The sequence below is a fragment of the Oncorhynchus mykiss genome, chromosome 18, assembly GCF_013265735.2.
Source record: "Oncorhynchus mykiss isolate Arlee chromosome 18, USDA_OmykA_1.1, whole genome shotgun sequence".
Classification (NCBI taxonomy): domain Eukaryota; kingdom Metazoa; phylum Chordata; class Actinopteri; order Salmoniformes; family Salmonidae; genus Oncorhynchus; species Oncorhynchus mykiss.
In genome coordinates, this window is record NC_048582.1 from 13957439 (window position 1) to 13981282 (window position 23844).

At 43.3% G+C, this 23844-nt stretch overlaps 2 protein-coding genes across 4 annotated transcripts in view; both read left to right on the forward strand.

The window, feature by feature from the left end:
* The window catches only part of LOC110495487 (filamin A-interacting protein 1-like), an 85234-nt gene extending 73483 nt beyond the window's left edge, over positions 1–11751 (forward strand). The window contains exons 1-3 of one of the 2 annotated variants that reach the window (XM_021570761.2): positions 20–201; positions 4119–6933; positions 10832–11751. In XM_021570761.2, the coding sequence (XP_021426436.2) occupies positions 4234–6933; positions 10832–11038 (2907 nt within the window). In that variant the 5' untranslated portion in view covers positions 20–201; positions 4119–4233 and the 3' untranslated portion in view covers positions 11039–11751. Of the gene's footprint in view, positions 1–19; positions 202–4118; positions 6934–10831 lie in introns of those variants that run through there. The other variant, XM_021570760.2, reaches the window with a different exon arrangement.
* A 5920-nt stretch (positions 11752–17671) lies between these two features.
* LOC110495485 lies at positions 17672–22449 on the forward strand. 2 transcript variants are annotated; one of them, XM_021570759.2, is made up of 5 exons: positions 17672–18041; positions 18615–18710; positions 18813–19111; positions 19369–19595; positions 21785–22449. In XM_021570759.2, exons 1-5 carry the CDS (start codon positions 17975–17977, stop codon positions 21885–21887), a joined length of 792 nt encoding a protein of 263 aa, XP_021426434.1. In that variant the 5' UTR covers positions 17672–17974; the 3' UTR covers positions 21888–22449. The 2 variants fall into 2 exon arrangements, with proteins under 2 accessions (XP_021426434.1, XP_021426433.2); XM_021570758.2 differs by having other exon boundaries at positions 17676–18041; positions 18615–18722.
* The last annotated feature ends 1395 nt before the right edge of the window (positions 22450–23844 follow it).

Here is a 23844-nt window from a genome sequence, read left to right on the forward strand (position 1 = left end):
ACAAAGTTCCATATAAGGGCATGTTGATGATGTAATGCTCCATAGGCAGGGAGCATGCAGTGAGACATATCTTATTGTTTGGTCTCCCTGCTGGAATGTCCACATCACAGACCGCTGTGTGAGAGCTGAGAGACAGAGAGAGTACGGCAACATAATGAGCTTCAATCACTGAGGCTGCCACCAGACAGACCTATGGAACAGGTAGGAGGCAAAGCAATTTTAACTCGACTTAGCTGCTCTGTTGGTTCGTTATGGAGCACTGTGACTGAGTGCAAGGGGGAAAGTACAGCTTTGATATTGACATTCAGTTGGGTTAGTGTAAAGAATTGATTTCTGACTCTGGGAAAGTTGTGTCTTTTGGGATACAATTATAGGCAATCTATTAGAAATCATGGTTTCATTCAACAAGTTCATGAAAAAAATGTATTTTGGAAACTGTGATTACAATTAAACGGATGCTGAGTACAGTAACTAAATATTGTAACAATTTGTGCACAACGTTTATTCCCTAATTGTGATTTTCAAATGTACCATTGAGGGAGGACATTGATAGAAGCTGATTCCGTGTGTGAGTTAAAGCTATGGGTAATTCAGTGGTTCATTTCCTAAGTGTAGTTGAACGGGCCACTCAACACTCACACGACACTCTAATGTCTGTGAGAATCCGGGGGAAATGTGCATGGTGAAATCAAAAAGATGGTCATTGTTATTTGAACCTGCTCTCCTGTGAAAAATGAATCACTTCTGAGTGATACATTTATGATCCAACAAGTTAAGTTTGAATATAAACTCAGATATTATAATGAATTCAAAAACCTGAAAAATATATATATATTTTTTGATGAGCTATTGATTGTGTAACATACAGCATAGCCAGCTAAACCCCTAAAATGTAACTATTAAAAATAAAATATTTAACTAGCACAGTCATTCAACTGAAGGCATACAAATATTGCCTATAATTTTATGAGCCCATACTGCTTACTGATTGCCCTCTGCTGGACGTATGCTGGCCAGCTTCCTATGTCTCTTTCATAAAGCATTCCAGGAATAATCCTCCTAACAAACTGACTGCTTCTATCTATTTACACTAACATGAACAGATCATTGTTTTATAATGTCTTTTGTAAATTATGTGTATGCTCCTGTGTGAAAGAGGCCTAGAACCTTGGTCTCAATGAGACTCCCTGTTAATATAAATGTCAAATCAAATCTGGTGTTTTAAGGGAAAGGGCAGGATATTGACCTATAACAAGGGCATTGTCTTGGACATTGACTTCTAAAACATACACACAGAATACTGGCATGTCCTGTATCATCTCAGCAGCAGCACTGTTTACAGAGTCTGAGCCATAGTTTCCAGCTCTGAGGACACTGGCCACAGCTGCTTATTTAAATGTGAGGAAAAGCCCTCTGTGGCCTTCGCCATAATGGTGGGCATGGTGACATCCTGCTGCCGGCTGTGTGTGTGTGTTTTCCCCTCTGCATGCTGATGTTGCTCAGAAGAGGTCAGTAGGTGAATGGTTGGTTTTGGGTTAATAGCCATCTGCACCCACACCCATTTCTTAACTGCTTACCATGCAGAAGGCATCACTCTATTTTCCATGACATAGAAACTCCTTATGGGAATGTACCGTTTTAGACAGACTGACTCTATTTGGAAAATTGGCAGTGATAAAATAAATTGTCCAATCAAGTGTGGCCTTTACCGTACCTTGTAATCAAAGTCAGAGTCAAAAGTCGCTGTTCTCTGCAGCTGACATCTTGTATAACCAAGTTTGATGGTAAAGCCGTATAAGGATGAACTGGGTAAACTAGTACATCATTCATTGGCAATCGGTGAGAATTTCAAGTGGTAGCCTTCAAGCCCCTCGTATTCCCCTTTCAACCATATCGTCACAGTTGACTCACTGGCAGTTCAACTTCTGCTCTCCCAAGTTGTGTTATTCGATTGTCAAGTCCCACTAGTCCAGCAGAATTCTGAGTCCATGGGAAACAGAATCCAATGACTGTCCCTTAGGAGGGACACAGTATTCTCATGTCAAGCGATTAGGATCCTAGGGAACACATGTAATTCCTCTCCAGAGACATCATATAGCCTACTATGTCTTGGCTGATCTCAAGCACCTGATTAATAATACATGGAAGTTTCCCTGAATGTATCTTCTGTTTCCATAATGTATCTTCACAATGTAACCCTCTGTGATTAAAAATGGGGAAACCAGGATGACTTGTGCTAACTAGCAGAGTCTAAAGTGCAGGACCTCGGCTCACATTCTGTTCTGGTTTGATTACATCACTGGGAAAACGGAGCATAACTGGCTAGCGCAGATAACTGCTAGAGTAAACAAGGATACAAATAAAGCAGTCTAGCTCTAGCTACATTCTAGCTACATTTGCAGGCCTTTATATGGCTGCCACTCCTCTGCTCTGCCCTGACGTCTCAGCAATGTTAATAGAATATCATGATTTAGATGATTTTTTCTAAATGATCGTTTCTGCCAGAAAGACATGTCTTAGAATATTGTAGAACTGACTACCACACATTCCCATTGTGAACTTTCTCAGTGGGACACTAGAGGCCTTTACAAACTCCTCCCCATCTGATGCTTTCCTACTGTACATCAACTTCAAGCTGATCAGCTTTGATCATCAGATCTCTGGCACAGTGGAGCATGTGGAACATCATGGGATTAACATCATAGGGCATAGGACAGCCCCAGCCCTACCATGGACCTGCCTTAGCCCCAGTTCTACCAGCGACCATGCTGACATCATGTTCCTCTACAGGAGACTAGGTGTAATTAGTGATCCCTGAGAGAGGCCCTCTGTTTATCCAGCCAGGCTGTAATTGCCTCTGGAAGCAGGGGGGATTCCTTTAAATATATAACCAGAGAGAGATGGAGGCAGGGGGTAGTAGAGGAACCCCTTAATTAGGGGATTGTTCCATGCCAATGCGACATCTGTGCTAGCACGCTGGCAGCTGCACATTCAGCAGTCATAACATCCCCTCCGACGCTGCCTGGAGCGGAGGCACACTGGCCCGGTGTGATGCATGCCCTGCCAGCTACCGTGACCCCAGCTTCCCCCGTGATTCTGTTACATATGCTGTATATACAGTAGACTGTACATTTACACTGGGCATACACCTACACACATGCTCGCAAGTACACACTATGAACTCAATATCACTCTAGATGTTAAAATAACTGCAATATAAGCTTAGTTGATTCTTTAAGCAGGGTTGGTGGTTCTAACAGGTATGAAAGAGGGCTGTATTCACTGGGACATTTCAAAAACAGCAGTGTGGTTGAATACGGGTTTAGTCTACAGTTTGATGGGGACTGATGGGAGTATTCTTGTCAGATAGGGGTCAGGGTAAACATTCAGCATTCTAGAAAAGTCTAGCCACCACAGCCAAAGATCAGAGTGCATTTGGAGGGAACATCCTCACACAGTACAAACACTGCATTTAGTCCATTCTCTATTATTTTTCTTCTTTCAAGTAACAGTAGATAAACAATACAGGACATCAGTAATCAGTCATGCAAATCCTAATAAGGGTAATCTAGATAGTCATTCCTATACAAATGGACTGTAAGAAGTACTATTTTGGACTTTTACTATGGCGTGTAGAGTTTCCAACCCATATGAGAGTTAACTGCTATCGGGGGACCTTAAAAGGAACACACTGCAAGTGTATGTCAGGCTACCGACTTGGGAAAGTTAGCACAGTTATATTTATGATTTGTTAAAGTTTCCATTACATAAAATGTCAAACCCCTTCAGAAATCCATTCAGTATGGTCAGACAAATGTGACACCCATGAGTGTTTATGGTGTGTCTGCATTCCTACTAATAATAGGCCCGATGGCACTTTGGGAATAAGAATTAGACACATTTGACACTTCACAAGCAAACAACGAATGACAATTTTCTACCAAGCTGATACACTGTATATTGTTTATGTTAAATTATTGATGTCGTGTTATGTTGCTCCCTGTGTCATCCATCACCTTCTCCACCCATGTGTCAGTTGACCAATGTGTGTATCAGTGAAAAGTTCAACATTCTTTTTTATTCAAACTTTTTCTCTTCTTCTTGTGTTTTTCTTTCAGACTGAAGTTGCTCATTGACCAGGAAAAGGCCTATCAGGAAAGGAAAGAGGAGGAGAACAACAAGAAGGTCAGCAGCCTAAAGGAGGAGCTGACCAAGCTGAAGTCGTTTGCGTTGATGGTCGTGGACGAGCAGCAGCGCCTCACAGAGCAATTGACCCAACAGACTGCTAAGGTCCAGGAACTGACTGCCAACGCCTCCCACACCCAGGAAGAGCTGAGCTCTGCTAATGCAAAGGTGCAAGAGGGGGAGGAGAAAGTTTTTCGCTTGGAGACAGAGCTAGGCGACCAATCCAGTCGCTTTCACCAGGAACAGGAGACCATGACAGCCAAACTGACCAGCGAGGATGCCCAGAACCGGCAGCTCAAGCAGAAACTGTCCACACTCAGCCGGCAGCTGGATGAACTGGAGGAGACCAACAAGACCCTCCGGAGGGCCGAGGACGAGCTCCAGGAGCTGAGGGACAAGATCAGCCGCGGGGAATGTGGCAACTCCAGCCTCATGGATGAGGTGGAGGAGTTACGGAAAAGGGTTCTGGAGATGGAGGGGAAGGACGAGGAGCTGGTCAGAATGGAGGACCAGTGCAGGGACCTCAACAAGAAGCTGGAGAAGGAAGCCAGCCAAAGCCGTAGCCTGAAGGCTGATGTGGACAAGCTGAACCACAGGATCATGGAGCTGGAGAAACTAGAGGATGCGTTCGGCAAGAGCAAACAGGAGTGCAACGCGCTAAAATGCAATCTGGACAAAGAGAGGACAGTGTCAAATGTTCTGTCCAGGGAGATGGACATCCTGAAAGCAAGGGTCAAAGAACTGGAGGCAGTGGAGGTTCAGCTGGAGAAGACAGAGCTTACACTAAAGGAAGACCTCACCAAGCTGAAGACGCTGACGGTCATGCTGGTGGATGAAAGGAAGACCATGGCGGAGAAACTGAAAGCGATGGAGGACAAGGACCATAACAGCACTGGCAAACTGCATGCTGAGCAGGACAAAGTCACAACAGTAACAGAGAAGCTTATCGAGGAGAGCAAGAAAGCCCTAAGGTCGAATGCTGAGCTTGAGGAGAAAATGTGTGGCGCCACCAAGGACAGGGATGAACTCAAGGCCAAGCTCCAAGCCGAGGAGGAAAAGAGCAACGACCTGCAGTCCAAAGTTACCATGATGAAGAAGAGGTTGCATTCACTGGAAGCTGCAGAGAGGGAATTCCTGAGGAACAAAGCCAAAGAGGAAAACATCAAGGAGCCCATCGCCAACCGCTCCCAACAAGAGGACTACAAAGTCAAAGACCTTACGCAGGAAGTTGAGCGCCTGAGGCGAAAACTTAAAGATATGAAGGTTGTCGAAGACGACTTGTTGAAGACTGAGGATGAGTTTGAGTCCATGGAGAAGAGATACTCCAGGGAACAAGAGCGAGCAAAGGCCTTGATGGAGGAGTTGGAAATATCCAGAAATGAGCTTTTAAAGTACCAACTGGCAGAGAAGCAAGAGTCCAACCAGGAGCACATCCTCTACAGGCGTCTGAAAGAGGAAGAGGCCAAGTCCAGTCATCTGACCCGAGAGGTGGCGGCCCTAAAAGAGAAGATCCATGAATATATGGGCACAGAGGAAAACATCTGTCGCATGAAAAACGATCACTCCACCTTGCAAAGAAAACTGACTCTGCAAGAGGTGAAAAATAAAGAACTGGCCAGAGAGATGGAGACCCTCAATCGGGAGCTGGAGCGATACCGTCGCTTCAGCAAAAGTCTCCGCCCAGGCATGAATGGCAGACGTTTCTCAGACTTACAGGTGTGCACCAAGGAGGTACAGACAGATCTAGCAGACCACCTTCGACCCAACTACAAGAGCATCGCCCCACTGGAGCGGGCCGTGGTGAACGGAAAACTGTACGAAGAGAGTGACTCTGAGGACGATCCAAACTACAACAATGAGCTGCCCCTCGCCCAATGTAACCCCTCCCTCTTCAACAATGTCAACAACCTCAACAACAACATCAGGAGAGTCCCCTTTCTCAAAACCAAAGAAAGCCACAACCAAGTCAATGGGAAAGTGCAGGTTCCCAGACAGAATGGGAACCATGTGCAGCAAGGAGACGTGTTTCTGACACACAGCCCCGGGCAACCACTGCACATCAAGGTAACCCCAGACCACGGGCATAACATGGCCATGCTAGAAATCACCAGCCCCACCGCAGAAAACACCCAGTCATACACCAGCACTGCAGTCATCCCCACAAGCGGAGGTCCACCCAAACAAAGAATCACCATAATTCAGAACGCATCCATCTCCCCGACTACCAGAAACAAAGCTCAAAGGTCCCCCTCGTCAGATGGTTCCCCCTGCACTCCTGATCGAGCCATATCTCCCTTCACCATGACCACCTACTCTAGAGCGATGACCCCAGACTCCTCTGGGTCGGTCACACCAGACAGGGCTATGTCACCCATCCAGATCGTGTCGGTCACAACAGGCACTCCTGACCGGTCCCTGTCCACGGAGCCAGTAGAGGTCATGGGAGGTCATGCAGTCTTCAGGGTGACACCAGAGAGGCAGAGCAGCTGGCAGGTTCAAAGGTCCAACAGCTCCGGCCCCAACGTCATCACCACGGAGGACAACAAAATCCACATTCACTTAGGGAGCCCCTTCATTCAGAGCTTAAACACTACACCCCAGCCTGTGAGCCCATGCTACTCACCTGGGCAGGAGCAGAGATCTCCTGTATTATCCAATGGTACCCCTGTCAAAGGCAACAGCAAAATCACAAGTAGCATCACTATAAAGCCAACATCCACCCCAATCAAAAAGCCTTCACAAATTACAGTAAGTAATGCCTATGATTGACTGATTCCCCATCCCAAGAGACCTCACCCCATTAGTAAACCCTAGTTTGTCCGTCTCCCATTAGTACCACCTATCCCAACCCAACCTCCTCAGTCCCTAGTCATCCGATCTTGATCCATCCACCTCCATTTTACTTGATCTGTATGAAGAGATGCCCTACCTAACCACTTCTCTGTTTGTGTTTGGGGTTTGTTTGTTTGTTCGGTTCTGTTTGGAAAGATGTTTGCATGCATGAATTGTCATTCAAATACAAAACAGAACAATAACCCTTTGAAGGCACTTGTAGTAAGAAACGGGATAACTTTACTGTATATGCTATTCGGTAAATATACCATGTACTAAGACTATTCACTGATGGACCGTTTCAATTGTGTTTAAACTTCATATTACACAACTTGCATTTTGTTTAAGCTGATTTATTTTCTAAATATTAAAGTGTGCAAAAGTTCTGTTTTAGTTTGTCATCCATGCTTGCATATTTCATTTACTCATTCAGAAGTGGTAAACCCTGCATGCTGAATGATGAAAATGAGGAATATATTTCAAGGTTCAAATATATATTTAAATGTTTTTTATTTATGCATGTTTTCTAACTTCTAGTTTTTATATTTTATTTGTTCATTGTGATCTAATTTCCACTGCTCAAGTGCTACCTTAACCATTTGAAATAGTATTCAGTCAATACAACTACTGATAGCAGTCCATTGTCCTTAAACCATCAAGACACACACATACAATGAATAGGACATTTTAGAGACACTTCATTTATGTTTTTTACTAGCAGGAATCTCAGAAGAACTCTTGTGTGAACGTCCAGAATTTATTAGAAAATGAAAAAAAGGCCAGGGAATTCTGACATGTGTTTTCTTGGCTGAGTTAAATTCATAGGCTGGTGATGTCATAGCTTCTCCTTCTATCCCAAACACAAAAACCCAGTTACCAAGAGTAAAGACTAGCATGAGTGAATTTGAAGTTCCTCTTTAATGATACCATGGAAAGTCCATGTAAGTCAGCTTGGACGAACGAGAGGTGCTTTAACTGTTGAGGGTCTTCTCCAAGTGGATGTTTCTTTGCTGCAACTCTCTGCATATAAAGCTCACCTGAATGAAGCATAAATGTGTCAGATCCATTCACACATGTGAAAATGCACACCCAATCCAAATACCCTCTGTATCACTATAAAGAGGTGTCTATGTCAAGCTTTAAATCGATTCAGGCTGGGAGCATTGACATTTGGAAACAGGATCCCAATCTCTCAATGCCCAAGAATAATTTGAAGGCTAAACAAGATGCTATTCATTCAAGGGATCAGAGCAGCTGTGTCCTTAAATATCCTCCATGTCATTATCTATCTGATCGTACTTATTCACATCTAGTGAGGTCATTGTTTGAGCCAGGCAGATCATATGTTCTGATGTAAAAATAACATCACAGTCCATATCGAATGAGAGCAAAGTGCAAGTAGTATGGATGATGGCTTCATAGTCTGACACACCCTTTCCCTTTTCATATCTCACTTGACGCATGACCTTTGGCATGTCAGATAAATCTAAGGTCTATGTAAGCTATACAATCACACAGCACCATCATCCACTGTGCTGTTTTTCAATACAGAAAGTACAGTAGCCAATTAGAGGTGAGACTAATCGTCAGTGTACATCACAGGCTAATCTAATGTAGCAGGCGTAAAAAGACGCCTGAGCGGAGTTCCCACATCCGCTATTCAGGGGAAACAGAAGTTAGGTTGAAAATATTGTATCCCTGAAAACCAGATGTAAGCGGTTTCTGGCGACCCTGCATTGGCTAATCCCAGGCTAGTTTAGGAGTTGATGGGATTCACGTGTAGTTTACAATAACGGTCATCATCACAATGGTATCCAAACACCTTGACCGATAGGCCCAATGAACAAGGAGAGGAAAATAAACGGACAGGGCAGGGCCCATTTCAAACAAAGGCCTCATATTGTGAACTAAAGAGGATACTGAGGCTCAGTAGTGTGCTGTGAAATAGTGTCTCGCACCACAATCCAAGCACCAAACAAATCCTGTGTTTTGTTGCCATGGAGACAACTGTGCATCTTTGCCAGTATTGCAGAACGCAGGCCGGGCTAGTGAACTGCAGGCTGGTCTGTCCGTGGCAGAGGAAGTGCTTACTCTAGTACTCCTGTTGCATGCCTCAAAAGGGAGGAGGCTTATAATTAAAGGTCATTCCGTGTAAAATCAACATGGCCCCCTGACATGACCCACACAGATTTTCTGGTCCATTAACCTCATTTTCAAAACACATTTCAAATTTATGTCCTGCATGGATTTAAGGACATGGTTCATTGCACGTTTCAGAATTAATTTTCAAAACCATAAAACACTTAAACACTCACTTACAGTTGGCCTTTAACAGCGTTTAACCACTCACTCCTTGGACTGGGTAGATTCACTCAATAGCTTTCGGCATGTAACTGGAGTGTCTCACAAGAGCTCTCCCTCAGAGAAAGAAAGAGTGATGAAATAAGCTGCAACGTTTAAAACTACAGTATAATAACCTATGTTGCGCAACAGGTCTGGGAGAATGCCTTAATGTGCATGATGATCCGCCTCCCCAATGACACCCTATTCCCTATGTAGCACACTACTTTTGACCAGGGCCCATAGGAATAGGGTGCCATTTGGGACGAATTCATCATCATCTATTCCCCTTCTTGTCTTTCTTTGCTCTAGGCGCCCTCATCATCATCCCTCTAGTCTCACATGCAGTTACATTAAAGCCAGAGGAGAAACTGAGCAGAGAGAGAGAGAGGTTTAAACTGAGCAGAGAGAGAGGGGGGGGGGTAAACTGAGCAGAGAGGGGGGGTTTAAACTGAGCACAGAGAAAGAGAATGAGAGAGGTAGAGAGGGATTTAAACTGAGCAGAGAGAGAGGGGGTTTAAACTGAGCAGAGAGAGGGGGGAGAGGGATTTAAACTGAGTAGAAAGAGAGAGTAGGGCTTAAACTGAGCCGAGAGAGAGTGGTTTTTAAACTGAGCAGAGAGAGAGTGGGGTTTAAGCTAGGCAGAGAGAGAGAGAGAGAGAGAGAGAGAGAGAGAGGGGGGGGGGGTTAAACTGAGCAGAGAGAGAGAGAGAGGGGGTTAAACTAAGCAGAGAGAGAGAGGAGTTTAAACTGGACAGAAAGAGAGGGGTTTAAACTGGGCAATAACTGGGGTTTAAACTGAGCAAAGAGAGAGGTTGGGGTTTAGACTGAGCAGAGAGGGGTTTAGACTGAGCAGAGAGGTGTTTAAACTAAACGCAAAGCGATGACAAACATGAAGAGCTCCTATGGTGACATCACCTTCTGGCAGAGCTGAGACGGAGCGCTAGGAGCATTAGCTGACAGTTTAAGCTGATTGTGCAGTAAACAATGCAGTGATGCAAACCCCATGGGAGACATTTTCTGTGACTGTTTTGGCAGTTGGTGCTAAAACACATCCAATACCTGTCTCCAAACATTTTCCCTCCCCACTCTCTCTTATAAGCCTTCTTTGGGAGCAAAACAATTACTTGTGTCTGAATAACTCTATAAACTCCAAAGATGGTTTCAGAAAGGGAATCATGGATTTCTTTAGTTCCATTCTTTACAGAGGTCGGTTGTGTTGAAAAAAGCTTTACTTAAAGAGTACTGTTTTATTAGTCTACTTGTTATTCTGCACGCATACATGAGCCTGTACATGTCTTAATAAGCATGTCATGATTTATTTTGTAATGTGTTTTGTCAAAAATTGCTAGATATTTGCTACTGTATGCCAAAAAAACATAATTTGGCACCATCTTGTGGTCAGTTTGATAAACAACCTACAGTTATATATCGTAAGGATATTGATCCCTTTTTTCTCTCTGTCTATTCTCAGATCCCCTTGGAAGCATTCCGACGCCCAGGTCCAACCAGGATCCCCAAACCTAAAGCCTACGGTACAAAAGGAACAAACAGTGCGGTCAATCCAGGGCAGAGCAATAAAGGACAGCCCCAGACAGCTCTCTCCTCAGAGAAGACGCTGCAGGGTACTCAGAGTGCAGCCAACAACCTAAATGTGGTCAACCGCCCCACTAGAATATAACATCACACACTTGGATGTATCATCACATTATGATCTCAATTATGATGTAGTCCTGTTGCTACAAAGACTTCTGCTTTTGTGTGCCTCGGTATTGATAATGAAAACACCAAAATAGGAAGATGAGTAGGACAAGGTTAACTAGCATATGTGTTTCACAAAGAAAAATTCACTGATCTGTCTGTGTAAGCAGCAGGGGCGCACATTTTCCTGGGGACGGGGGGGGGACATATCCCCAGTTTTATAATTGGAATGTGATACAAAACGAGGCAATGGTGTACTTTAGGACCATGTGGACACCTCGGAGTGGTTGGGTAGGAAAAATAAAAAATAAAATATATATATCATGTCCCCCCACCTCTAAAACTAAAGTTGCACCCCTGGTGAGCAGTAATTGCAATAATTTATCAATTATGATATATATATATATATATATGGGATATTAGGCTACTGTTCTTACTAATACCATTAAAATATGAATGTGTATTATCCCCTTGAAACATGAACTGTATTGCTATTTTAATGTGGTAGACCTATCTAATATACATCCACTACTTAATTAGTCTAATTCTGTGAGTGGCAAAAAAAAGGAATGCTATTAACAGTTTCAATAATGTACATGTGTATTATTGGTATTTTATGTTGAATGCTGAAGACTGAAATGTAATGATCAGACTATTAATTGGTTATCAATAAATATTGTTTTTATACCTACATATATATATATATATATATATATATATATACACATTTACATTTTATGTTATCTATAAGAAACCCAGCTTGCTCTGCCTGAAATATGGGACGTAAAAAAAACTCCCAATCTGGTGGGAATATGAATTGTGCAAGCTAATAATAGTTTTTTAAAAATGGGTAATTCTCACAGTATTCCATCACAGAATTTCACCACTGTGTAAATGATCCTCCAATTGCAAAGCACACACCTGTTTCGACAATGACAAATCATTTTGATGGGTCAGTCAGGTGATCAGAAAACCACACCTGCATGGTTCATTCTTTGCGGGAGATGCATATTATCTGTGAAGTTTTCTTATAAGTAGCCTCCAACCTGTTATATGAGGTACTCCAAATTCATGCCCGGGTGAGACAGATGGGTATCCAGATAGGTTTGGATTTGTTCCCAGCCCGTGTGGTGGTGGAAGGGAATGAGGAAGTAGATGTGCTGGCTAAACAGGCCCTTAGGAGAGAGGAGGTGGATGTGGAGATGCCGATTAGCAAGGAAGAGGTTTAAGGGAGTAATAAGGACAGTCGTGGTGCAGAGATGGCAGGAGCAGTGGAACAGCAACACTAAGGGCAGGCATCTATTCCAAGTACAAAGGAAAGTTGGGGAGGGGAGGACGGCAAGAAGAGAGAAGAGAGGAGGACATCTTTACAGGGCTAAGGGTGGGACACTGCAGGTTGAATAAGACATTAAATGTGATAGGAAGGGGAATGGGTTTACCCGGCAAGTTAGGACAATTTACCCGGCAGGTTAGGACAATTTACCCAGCAGGTTAGGATAATTTACCCAGCAGGTTAGGACAATTAACGTAGCAGGTTAGGATAATTTACCCAGCAGGTTAGGATAATTAACATAGCAGGTTAGGATAATTTACCCAGGAGGTTAGGATAATTAATGTAGCAGGTTAGGATAATTTACCCAGCAGGTTAGGATAATTAACGTAGCAGGTTAGGATAATTTACCCAGGAGGTTAGGATAATTAACGTAGCAGGTTAGGATAATTTACCCAGCAGGTTAGGATAATTAATGTGGCATGTTAGGATAATTTACCCAGCAGGTTAGGATAATTAACGTAGCAGGTTAGGATAATTTACCCAGGAGGTTAGGATAATTAACGTAGCAGGTTAGGATAATTTACCCAGGAGGTTAGGATAATTAACGTAGCAGGTTAGGATAGTTTACGCAGCAGGTTAGGATAATTAACGTGGCAGGTTGGAAGACTTAGATTAAGGTTAGGAAAAGGGTTAGGTTTAGCTCAAATGCTCTGCTAACCTGCTCCCTCTAGTCACCAACCACAGGAAGGTGTGATTACTGCCAGGAAACAGAGATAGTGGAGCATGTACTGATAGTGTGGGCAGTATGAGAGGGAAATAGAGATCCAGTGTGAGGGAGAAGGGGGTAGAGGAATTGAGTTTAAAGAGCATACTGAGTAGAACATCATTAGAAACAAAATCAAATCAAATTGTATTTATTACATGTGCCGAATACAACAGGTGTAGGTAGATCTTACAGTGAAATGCTTACTTACAAGCCCTTAACCAACAATGCCGTTTTAAGAAAGAAATATAGAAATATAACAAATAATTATGGAGCAACAATAAAATAACAGTAGCAAGGCTATATACAGGTGTTTCCGGTAGAGGTAAAATGACTATGCATGGATAATAAACACAGGGGAGCAGCAGCGTAAAAATGGGGGGTGGGGTGGGGACAATGCAAATAGTCCGGGTAGCCATTTGATTAACTGTTCATGAGTCTTATGGCTTGGAGGTAGAAGCTGTTAAGAAGCCGTTTAGACCTAGACTTGGCGCTCCGGTACCGCTTGCAATGCGGTAGCAAAGAGATCATTCTATGACTAGGGTGGCTGGAGTCCTTGGCAATTTATGGGGTCTTCCTCTGATACCGCCTGGTATAGAGGTCCTGGATGGCAGGAAGCTTGGCCCCAGTGATGTACTGGTCCGTATGCACTACCCTCTGTAGCCTTGCGGTCAGAGGCCGAGCAGTTGCCATACCAGGCGGTGATGCAACCAGTCAGGATGCTATCGATGGTGCAGCTGTAGAACTTTTTGAGGATCTGAGGACCCATGCCAAATCTTTTCAGTCTCCCAAGGGGGAATAGGTGTTGTCGTGCCCTCTTCATGACTGTCTTAGTGTGTTTGAACTATAATTGTCCGGACCTTTGGCAGTCTCTATGGGCGTGCAACCCGGTTCAATTCTCGGGCCGACTCTCTTTTCTGTATACATCAATGATGTCGCTCTTGCTGCTGGTGATTCTCTGATCCACCTCTACGCAGACGATACCATTCTGTATACTTCTGGCCCTTCTTTGGACACTGTGTTAACTAACCTCCAGACGAGCTTCAATGCCATACAACTCTCCTTCCGTGGCCTCCAACTGCTCTTAAACGCAAGTAAAACTAAATGCATGCCCTTCAACCGATCTCTGCCCGCCCGTCCAGCATCACTATCACTACTGGACGATTCTGACTTAGAATATGTGGACAACTACAAATACCTAGGTGTCTGGTTAGACTGTAAACTCTCCTTCCAGACTCACATCAAGCATCTACAATCCAAAATTAAATCTAGAATTGGCTTTCCAATTTTGCAACAAAGCATCCTTCACTCATGCTGCCAAACATACCCCCGTAAACCCTACCGATCCTCGACTTCGGCGATGTCATTTACAAAATAGCCTCCAGCACTCTACTTAACAAATTGGATGCAGTCTATCACAGTGCCATCCGTTTTGTCACCAAAGCCCCATATACTATCCAAAACTGCGGCCTGTATGCTCTCGTTGGCTGGCCCTCGCTTCATACTCGTCGCCAAACCCACTGGCTCCAGGTCATCTACAAGTCTTTGCTAGGTAAAGCACCGCCTTATCTCAGCTCACTGGTCACCATAGCAGCACCCACCCGTAGCACACGCTCCAGCAGGTATATTTCGCTGGTTACCCCCAAAGCCAAATCCTACATTAGCCGCCTTTCCTTCCACTTCTCTGCTGCCAATGACTGTAACGAACTGCAAAAATCACTGAAGCTGGAGACTCATATCTCTCTCACTAACTTTAAGCACCAGCTGTAAGAGCAGCTCACAGATCACTTCACCTGTACATAGCCCATCTGTAAATAGTCCATCCAACTTTAATTGCTATATTGTAATTACTTCGCCACTTTGGCCTATTTATTGCCTTAACTCCCTTATCTTACCTCATTTTCACACACTGTAAATATAATTGTTCTACTGTATTATTGACTGTATGTTTGTTTTACTCCATGTGTAACTCTGTGTCGTTGTATGTGTCGAACTGCTTTGCTTTATCTTGGCCAGGTCGCAGTTGTAAACGAGAACTTGTTCTCAACTGGCCTACCTGGTTAAAAAAAGGTGAAATAAAAAAAAATGTAAATTGTTTGTACGTGATGTGGACACCAATGAACTTCAAGCTCTCAACCTGCTCCACTACAGCCCTGTTGATGAGAATGGGGGTTGGGGCCCCCATTCTGGGGGTGGGGGTGCTCAGTCCTTCTTTTTCTGTAGTCCACAATCATCTCCTTTGTCTTAATCACGTTGAGGGAGGGTTTGTTATCCTGGCATCACACTGCCAGGTCTCTTACATCGATCCTGTCTCATCGTTGTCGGTGATCAGACCTACCACTGTTGTGTCGTCTGCAAACTTAATGATGGTGTTGGAGTCGTGCTTGGCCATGCAGTCATGGGTGAATGGGGAGTACAGGAGGGATCTGAGCATACACCCATGAGGGGCCCCCGTGTTGAGGATCAGCGGGGCAGATATACAGTCTCCAATATTTTGTTATCTTTTTTAAGAGAAAAGGGCCTGGCAGGTAGGATTTAGTTCCTCTGGCCCACAGGCCCCTTACAAATAAAGATTGAATTTATGAAACTGCAGTAAAAGTGCAGTAACTGCAGTCGACTGTGGTATTTTGGATGCGGCAATTGCAGAATAAATGCAGTGATCTGCAGTTGAACTGCAGTTATACTGCACTCTAACTGCAGTTCCACAGCAAAATGACTGCAGTATAAAAATATTGTTCTTTTGAATGCAGTATTTGCTGCATACTGCCGTTATACTGCACTCTAATCTCATCGCTACAACTCCCGTACGGGCTCGGGAGAGACCAAGGTTGAAAGTCATGCGTCCTCCGGTACACAACCCAACCAAGCCGCACTGCTTCTTAACACAGCGCCATCCAACCAGGAAGCCAGCCGCACCAATGTGTCGGAGGAAACACCGTGCACCTGGCAACCTTGGTTAGCGCGCACTGCGCCCGGCCCGCCACAGGAGTCGCTGGTGCGTGATGAGACAAGGATTTCTCTACCGGCCAAACCCTCCCTAACCCGGACGACACTAGGCCAATTGTGTGTCGCCCCACGGACCTCCCGGTCGCGGCCGGTTATGACAGAGCCTGGGCACGAACGCAGAGTCTCTGGTGGCGCAGCTGGCGCTGCAGTACAGCGCCCTTAACCACTGCGCCACCCGGGAGGCTCAATCGCCCAACCTTAACACACACACACACACACCCTCTCTGTGTGTGGTTACAGTAGGCTAACGTATGTCAATGGTTTTAGGAAGAGCAGTAACATCAGGCAGGCTTTAGGCTACCAACTGCCTGGCCAGTTTAGCTCAATCGTGGGTGCAATGATCACGTTCCCCGCACTGACTGACTGTGTGGAGGCTCAATGATTTAACGTTACGTTAGCCTACATGCTACACTAGTAAAGTTATATATAGCTGTCGGCTATATTAGCCACGACTTACCGTTCTTTGTGCTGCTTCAAATGTCAAACAAAGTTGGAAATTGTTGCCTCTGTCTGTAATTTTCTTCCTGCATGTTTTGCAAGTTACAATCCATTTTGATGACTACAGCGTAGTCTTTATATCTGAAAATAATAATTTTGGATATCATCTTTCCAAGGGCTCCGTCTGAATTCACCCGCCGACGTTCCTCTGCACTGCCACGCTCAACTTATTCTCAGCTGGCACAACTTAATTGGCTGCTGTCTGATTCAAACTGTAATCTGTTAAATGAAGAGTTGATGCGCTGCACACCTTTTTTAATAGCATCATTTTTCATATTTGGGCTTGGGGAGGGTATCAAGTCCAAGTTAAGTCACGAGTAATGTGTTAAAGTCAAAGTTGAGTTGCAAGTAATCATATTTGTGACTCGAGTCTGACTCGAGTCCAAGTTATGAACTTGTTCTCAACTTGCCTACCTGGTTAAATAAAGGTCAAATAAAAATAAATAAATGTGACTCGAGTCCACACCTCTGGTATATTGGCCATATATCACAAACCCCCGAGGTGCCTTATTGCTATTATAAACTAGATACCAACTTAATTAGAGCAGTAGAATACATGTTTTTTTCATAAGCCTGTTATACGGTCTGATATACCATGGCTGTCAGCCAATCAGCATTCAGGGCTCGAACCACCCAGTTTATACTGCACTCTTACTGCAATCTTTTTTCGTAAGAGGCCAGTACAGTAGGTGGCGGTAATGCTTCATAACGTTGGATGCCAACCTCCGATAAACCCAACAGAATATGTTTTAAATTCATAGCAATGACTATTACCGTAATACATTTGTCATTTGTTTTCTACTTGTTATTAAAAGAAAGTGCATCAATGGTCGCCCACAACAGAACTGGTCAAATGTTTGCAAGGTCTATGTCTTTTTGCTATAAAGTAGCTAGCTAACTATCCTCCAGCCAAAAATTGCCGAAATGTCAGACTTCAACCACTTCACAAAAGGATACGTAAGTCCTATTTCACAACAGTACATGTGTCGGCCTACTGTATTCAAGCAGTTATTATTTTTGGTATTTCAACACAGCGCAATTCAAGATCCCATTCGCCAATAAAAATGCACGCGCCTGTTTCTACATTGACCAATCAGGTTGATGGGTAATGAACCACGTCCGCGCGCTAAATTCTTGCGGCAGTATTTTGTCATACATTCGCGGGAGAACAGCCTTGCAAAGTTTTGTCAGCAGCTATTTAATTTTATGGCATTTATTTTAGGTACTTGGCATGCGGTAGCTGCGTGTTATTAGTACAACCTTCACAGTTTGTTGGCTGCACACTACTAGACAGTTCCCTAGCTAGCTAGACAGCTAACAACATAACTGGCAAACTTTTTGCAAGAGGTCTGTCGTTTTGACCCAAAGTATCTAATATGGCAACTATGTGTCACTCAAGACGTGCCCTGATGGAAATCCCAGCTCCACAGCCGAAAATTGCAGGTACGTCTGACTTCAACAACTTTAGCGTTAGCTGGCTAGCCAGCTACATTTCCCTCCACTGCAGCATCACAACAGCTGTCCTTGGTAAAGTAAGCGCGCGCCAGGAAAAAATGTGCCTAAGTAGCGGCTACCTTATTTTCTAAATATGTTAAATCATAACAATGAAGTCAGCCAGTAAGATCCAATAAAACACAGTCTGAACAAACCAATTGTGTCAATTTGCTAATATTGGAAATAAGTTAATTTTAACTTGTGTGGGCAACTAGCTAGTTAGCCAGCTTTGAGTTAGCAATTGCATTGACACAACATGGTACCCATTGTTAGCCTTTGCCAACAACTTTACCTAGTTATAACTCGTTAACGAGCTGATATTGGACATTTAGCTAAGTAATAAAGATTGTGGGTGAGCTGTTTGTAGTTATTAATTCAGCAAGACATTACCAGTTTTGTTTTATGCAAGTACCAAAACATTGAATCTGCCTTCCTTTCTAGTACAACTAGAATAATATTGTAACTGGGTTAACTATGATCCTGTAACGTTAGTAGACACAAATGCCAAATGTTTTTTTGCAGCTCGAATGAGAAGGTCCTACCTGGAGGTTCTAAGTTCACGCATAGCTCCATTCTCAACCACTTCTAGAGGCAGAAACCTGACCAGCAACTCAAAACGTGGGCATTCATGTTAGTAAGCAAATTAAATGGATCATGTCGTTCAGTTTCTAGTCTTATATTAGTTGGCCTGTGACCAATACGGTGGTGTATGTTTTGCAGTGGACCCAGCCATATACAGAACAGGGAGTAGTCGGAGTGAGGCCCAAAGTGAGAGAATGGAAGACAACCAGACACCCCTGTCCAACCAGCAGCTTGTGCAGCTCATAAGATCTTTCATCCTAGTAGAACAGGGGCAGAGGCAGGAGCCCAGAGCCCTCACTACAGACCTGAAGCCGTTACAGGAGGACTTGCACTTGAAAAAGACCAATGTCTACAGATCTATACCCTACTCACGCCTGGGGTCCAACAGAGACGCGCACTGTTACAGAAAGGCATATCCACACCTGGTGGTGTTTAAAGTGAGTATCAACATTTTTGTTTTATGCTCTTTAAGTTGCCCTTATGTGAATGTAACTCAGTTAATTGACCTGATGTTGAATCCCCTTGCAGTAAATAATATACTTTGTTTAAGATTTACACTCTTATTCAAGCTGATTGTTTGACTAAAGTGCTTCTAAGATGGTTTAATAGCTAGAAATTCTGGGTTGTCATGGTGATTGGTACTACCTGCATCACCTGCTATGTGTTTTAACAAACCTTGTATTTTTCCTCCCAGGTTTCCTGCCAGGAGTGGGGTCAGCTGCTGCTGCAGAACGAGGAGTGGGAGTCTGCTCTGGAGCACGCCCTAGTGGCGTGGAGGTACACCAGTGAGCTGCCACAGTGGGACACCAGCAGCCACAATTTGGTGAGGGAACAGTGTTACAGCATGCTGGCAGCCCACTGCATCACAGCTCTACAGCACTACTGCCCAGACCTCAGCAAAGCCATAGAGCTGCACAGGAGGTAAGAGTCCTCCTTTCTTTGGAACCTTTTCACAGGTCATGCTTGAATTGTTAACACTGTATTGAGTTTAAACTGGTGTTTCTGTTGACTGAGAATTGGCAGCATTTGGATGGTAAAAATGCATAAAACCAGATAAATAAAAACATTTTGAAAAATAAATATGCTCTATAAAATCACTTTGGCTATGCATGGAGGTTGGTTCTGTTTTTTTTTTATTTTATCGTATCTCTAGTCTGTCAACTCTGCCTGTTACCTCTTGACCTCTTGCTATAGCAAACTTGCAACACTGTATTACCTGATACTGGCTCAAGGCTCCACAGTGTGACCATTTTACTCACATATGCCCCTAAATATTCTGCTGTGCGGCCTGGAATTCTAACTAGAAACATTGTGGATTCTAGTTTTATTACCTCGTGTAAAAACGCAGACCAGACAAATGGATTATGCTCATTGTAGTTAATCACCACGTTTTCTGCGCAGAACTATGTAGAATTTGGCCTGTTGGAAATTACAACCTCCTACTACATCGCCCAGCCTGTGCTTGATCGGATTTTTCTCTAGAGAAACTGCACATTGGTGTCAGTCTGGCAAATTGAAATATGTTTGGACATTTGACCAGCACAACTTTTTCCTAATGGAAACACCGGGAGTAAAATACACCTACAGTGGCAAGAAAAAGTATGTGAACCCTTTGGAAATACCTGGATTTCTGCATAAATTGGTCATAAAATGTTCATCTCGGTCACAACAATAGACAAACACTCTGCTAAAACTAATCACACACAAACAATTATGTTTTCATGTCTGTATTTAACACACTTTGTAAACATTCACAGTGCAGGGTGGGAAAAGTATGTGAACCCTTGAATTTATTAACTGGTTGACCCTTTGGCAGCAATAACCTCAACCAAATGTTTTCTGTAGTTGCGGATCAGACCTGCACAACGGTCAGGAGGAATTTTGGACCATTCCTCTTTACAAAACTGTTTCAGTTCAGCAATATTCTTGATGTCTGGTGTGAAGTGCTCTCTTGAGGTCATGCCACAGCATCTCAATCGGGTTGAGGTGAGGACTCTCCAAAAGCTGTATTTTCTACTGTTGAAGCCATTCTGTTGTTGATTTACTTCTGTGTTTTGGGTCATTGTCCTATTGCATCACCCAACTTCTGTTGAGCTTCAATTGGTGGACAGAGCCTAACATTCTCCTGCAAAATGTCTTGATAAAACTTGGGAGTTTTCCAGTCCCTGAAGCAGCTATGCAGCCCCAAACTATGGCGCTCCCTCCACCATACTTTACAGTTGGGATGAGTCCCCCCCCCCCACACATAGTGTTGTGTGATCCTTCCAAACAACTCAACTGTAGCTTCATCTGTCCACAGAATATTTTGCCAGTAGCGCTGTGGAACATCCAGGTGCACTTTTGCAAACCTCAAACCTTTTTTTGGGACAGCGGTAGCTTCGTCCTCCCATGAACACCATTCTTGTTTTACGTATTGTAGACAAATCAACAGATGAGATATTAGCATGTTCCAGAGATTTCTGTAAGTCTAGCTGATTCTTCTTAACCTCACTGAGCATTCTGCACTGTGCTCTTGCAGTCATAATTGCAGGACGGCCACTCCAAGTGAGAGTAGCAACAGTACTGCACTTCATTTATAGACAATTTGTGTTCCCGTGGACTGATGAACATCAAGGCTTTTAGAGATACTTTTGTAACCCTTTCCACCTTTATGCAAGTCAACAATCCTTAATCTTAGGTATTCTGATATCTCTTTTGTTTGAGGCATGGTTCACGTCAGGCAATGCTTCTTGTGAATAGCAAACTCAAATTGTGTGTTTTTATAGGGCAAGGCAGCTCTAACCAACATCTCCAATCGTCTCATTGATCGGACTCCAGGTTAGCCAACTCCTGACAACAATTTGCTTTTGGAGAAGTCATTAGCATAGGGGTTCACATACTGTTTCTAACCTACACTGTGAATGTTTAAATGATGTATTCAATATAAACTAATATACACATTGTATTTCTTGTCTAAGCACACTGTCTATTGTTGTGACTTAGATGAAGATTAAATCAAATTTGATGACCAATTCCAAAGGGTTCGTATACTTTTTCTTGCCAACTGTGAAGAGAGATCAGTGGGAATACTGCTCCTTTCAACTCTTCTTTTCTATAACTCTTTCCTTCAGGTTTAAAATGGCACAGCTGCACAGTCAGTTGATCTCTCCTTGTATTCAGGAGCTGGAGAGAAGCCTCGGCGAAGCACAGGTTTGTTCCATGAACACCCACTGAAATGGCCAACACTAAGATCAGCTGACAACAATCAGCACGGCTTCCAAGTCTAGGGGGTTGCACTATTGAACAGCGTATATCAGTGGTTGCCATTCATCTATGTTTGGTATCCTTGCCTTGTGTTGCGCTATTCCCCCTTGCCTTGCCTACAGTATTCCCTACAGTAGATATAAGAAAGCTTTGATGCATTTTGGTAAGCTGTTTTTTAAAATATGAATTTAAGCTTTTTGTATTAAGTTGTTTTGTAAAATGTGTTTATTGCCATTGAAATATTGAATGTTATCACAAGGAAATGATGAAATGGCCTTTAAAATGTGAAAGGCTGTCAGAGAAATTATGAACTGTCCTTTTCACCAAGATGTTTTATATGTGGGGGATGTTTTTGTGGATGTGTTGAAAAATGGCAAGATACATGAAACAGCTGCCTTATTTCAACTTGGCTGAATGCTACCTGTTTTGTAAATATTTGTCTAAAGTAACTGTTTTGCACTGTTTTCTTCATCCTGGAAACTTGACATTTTGATAATAGAATCTAATTTAATAAAATTCTACTTTTTCAACATTCTGTTGTGAATTTCTGGTTTTGTCTCCTGTAAAACACATGACACTGATTTACCGTTTTGAGACATTGAAGACCTGCTTTGTCACTGAATTAATTAGCTGGTTCTCCCCTTGCATTTTGTCTCATTCAGAGGACAGAAGTTCAGTGCAAGCATGTGAGGAGAATAACATTTTCTTCTTGTTTTGACTGACGGCTACATCTCATCAACATTAGCGATACTTCCTCGCAATAGAAGTGGGACAGCGACACGTCAGTTCTATTCATGATTCCTCAGTCTGCACGCCACTGGGACCTTGTTCTAATTGACTTCATATATTTCCATCAGAATGTTCCTCAATGTTTTCTGCTGAGCACTGCGAGATAGTTGGTTGCCCTTTACTCAGTGACTGTCTGATTTTCCTGTTCCCTGTGCCACCACTGTGTGGAGCCCATGTTACATGATTTATCCTGAGCACCAACCTCTTGTTTAAACCCAGCACAGTACACTGGCATTCAGAAATACCCAATGGTTAATGCTGAACAAATGAGGAGAATGAAATCTAGCCTTGCCCGCTAATTCGTTTACACTCTTACATGAAAAGCTTCATCACCAGATGTGTGGCAGTACATCCAGTTCTAGCAGTAACATTCATTGCTTTTTGGAAGCGCAATCTGAAGGAAGATGATTCTATCCTGCAGCAGATGAAGTCTTGTGTTCACACTTTCAAACACTGATTAGTGTACATCGCAGGACACAGGAGGGTGTTGCCATCTCTGCAGTGTGTTATCAGTGTCCTTGGCAACTGCTCAATTATCAGAACACTCGTTTCCTCAGCATCCATAATAGTGTCTGAAAATGTTCCTAGCTGTCCTAAATCCTTGTTTCCTCCAAGCTCTGGGGAGGAGCAGGAGCGCCCCCTCATTTGCTTTGAGAAGTATATTGAGGTAAAGACGGAGGAAGCAAGGATTTGGTGTCTTGTGTTTTCAGACAACCCAAGTACTCTGCAGCATTGCTGCTATTTCACTTCTATGTATTCCTTCACAATGTAATTCCATTATATCCATCTCATAGTATATCTCTGTGGTAAAGTCTAGAGGAGCATTTTTTTAACCAAGAAATAAGTTAATTAATTAATTAAAGGTTTAAGAAGTAAATAATGACATCGGGATGAGCATGGGGGGGATTTTCTTTACGAATTCCTTATAAATCAGTTTGACAGCCAATCATGTGGAGATGGCTATTTATCCATTGTTTGCAGCCTTGATCACAATACCCTCCTAACAGAACATTTCAGTTTAACTCTAATTGGTGTTCCCAATGAGACAGCCATGCGCTGGTTGTATGAAGCTGGGATGGGGGGATAGAGAGAGCGCTCTTCAATGCACACTGGTGATACAGAAAAATGTACATTTCCT

Excerpts from the sequence above, each read along its gene's own strand:
- LOC110495485 (XM_021570758.2), top strand. The coding sequence starts at position 17,975 with ATGGCAACTATGTGTCACTCAAGACGTGCCCTGATGGAAATCCCAGCT. Across the intron at positions 18,042-18,614 it reads TCCACAGCCGAAAATTGCAG|CTCGAATGAGAAGGTCCTAC; the intron begins GTACGTCTGACT and ends GTTTTTTTGCAG. Across the intron at positions 19,596-21,784 it reads GCCATAGAGCTGCACAGGAG|GTTTAAAATGGCACAGCTGC; the intron begins GTAAGAGTCCTC and ends TCTTTCCTTCAG.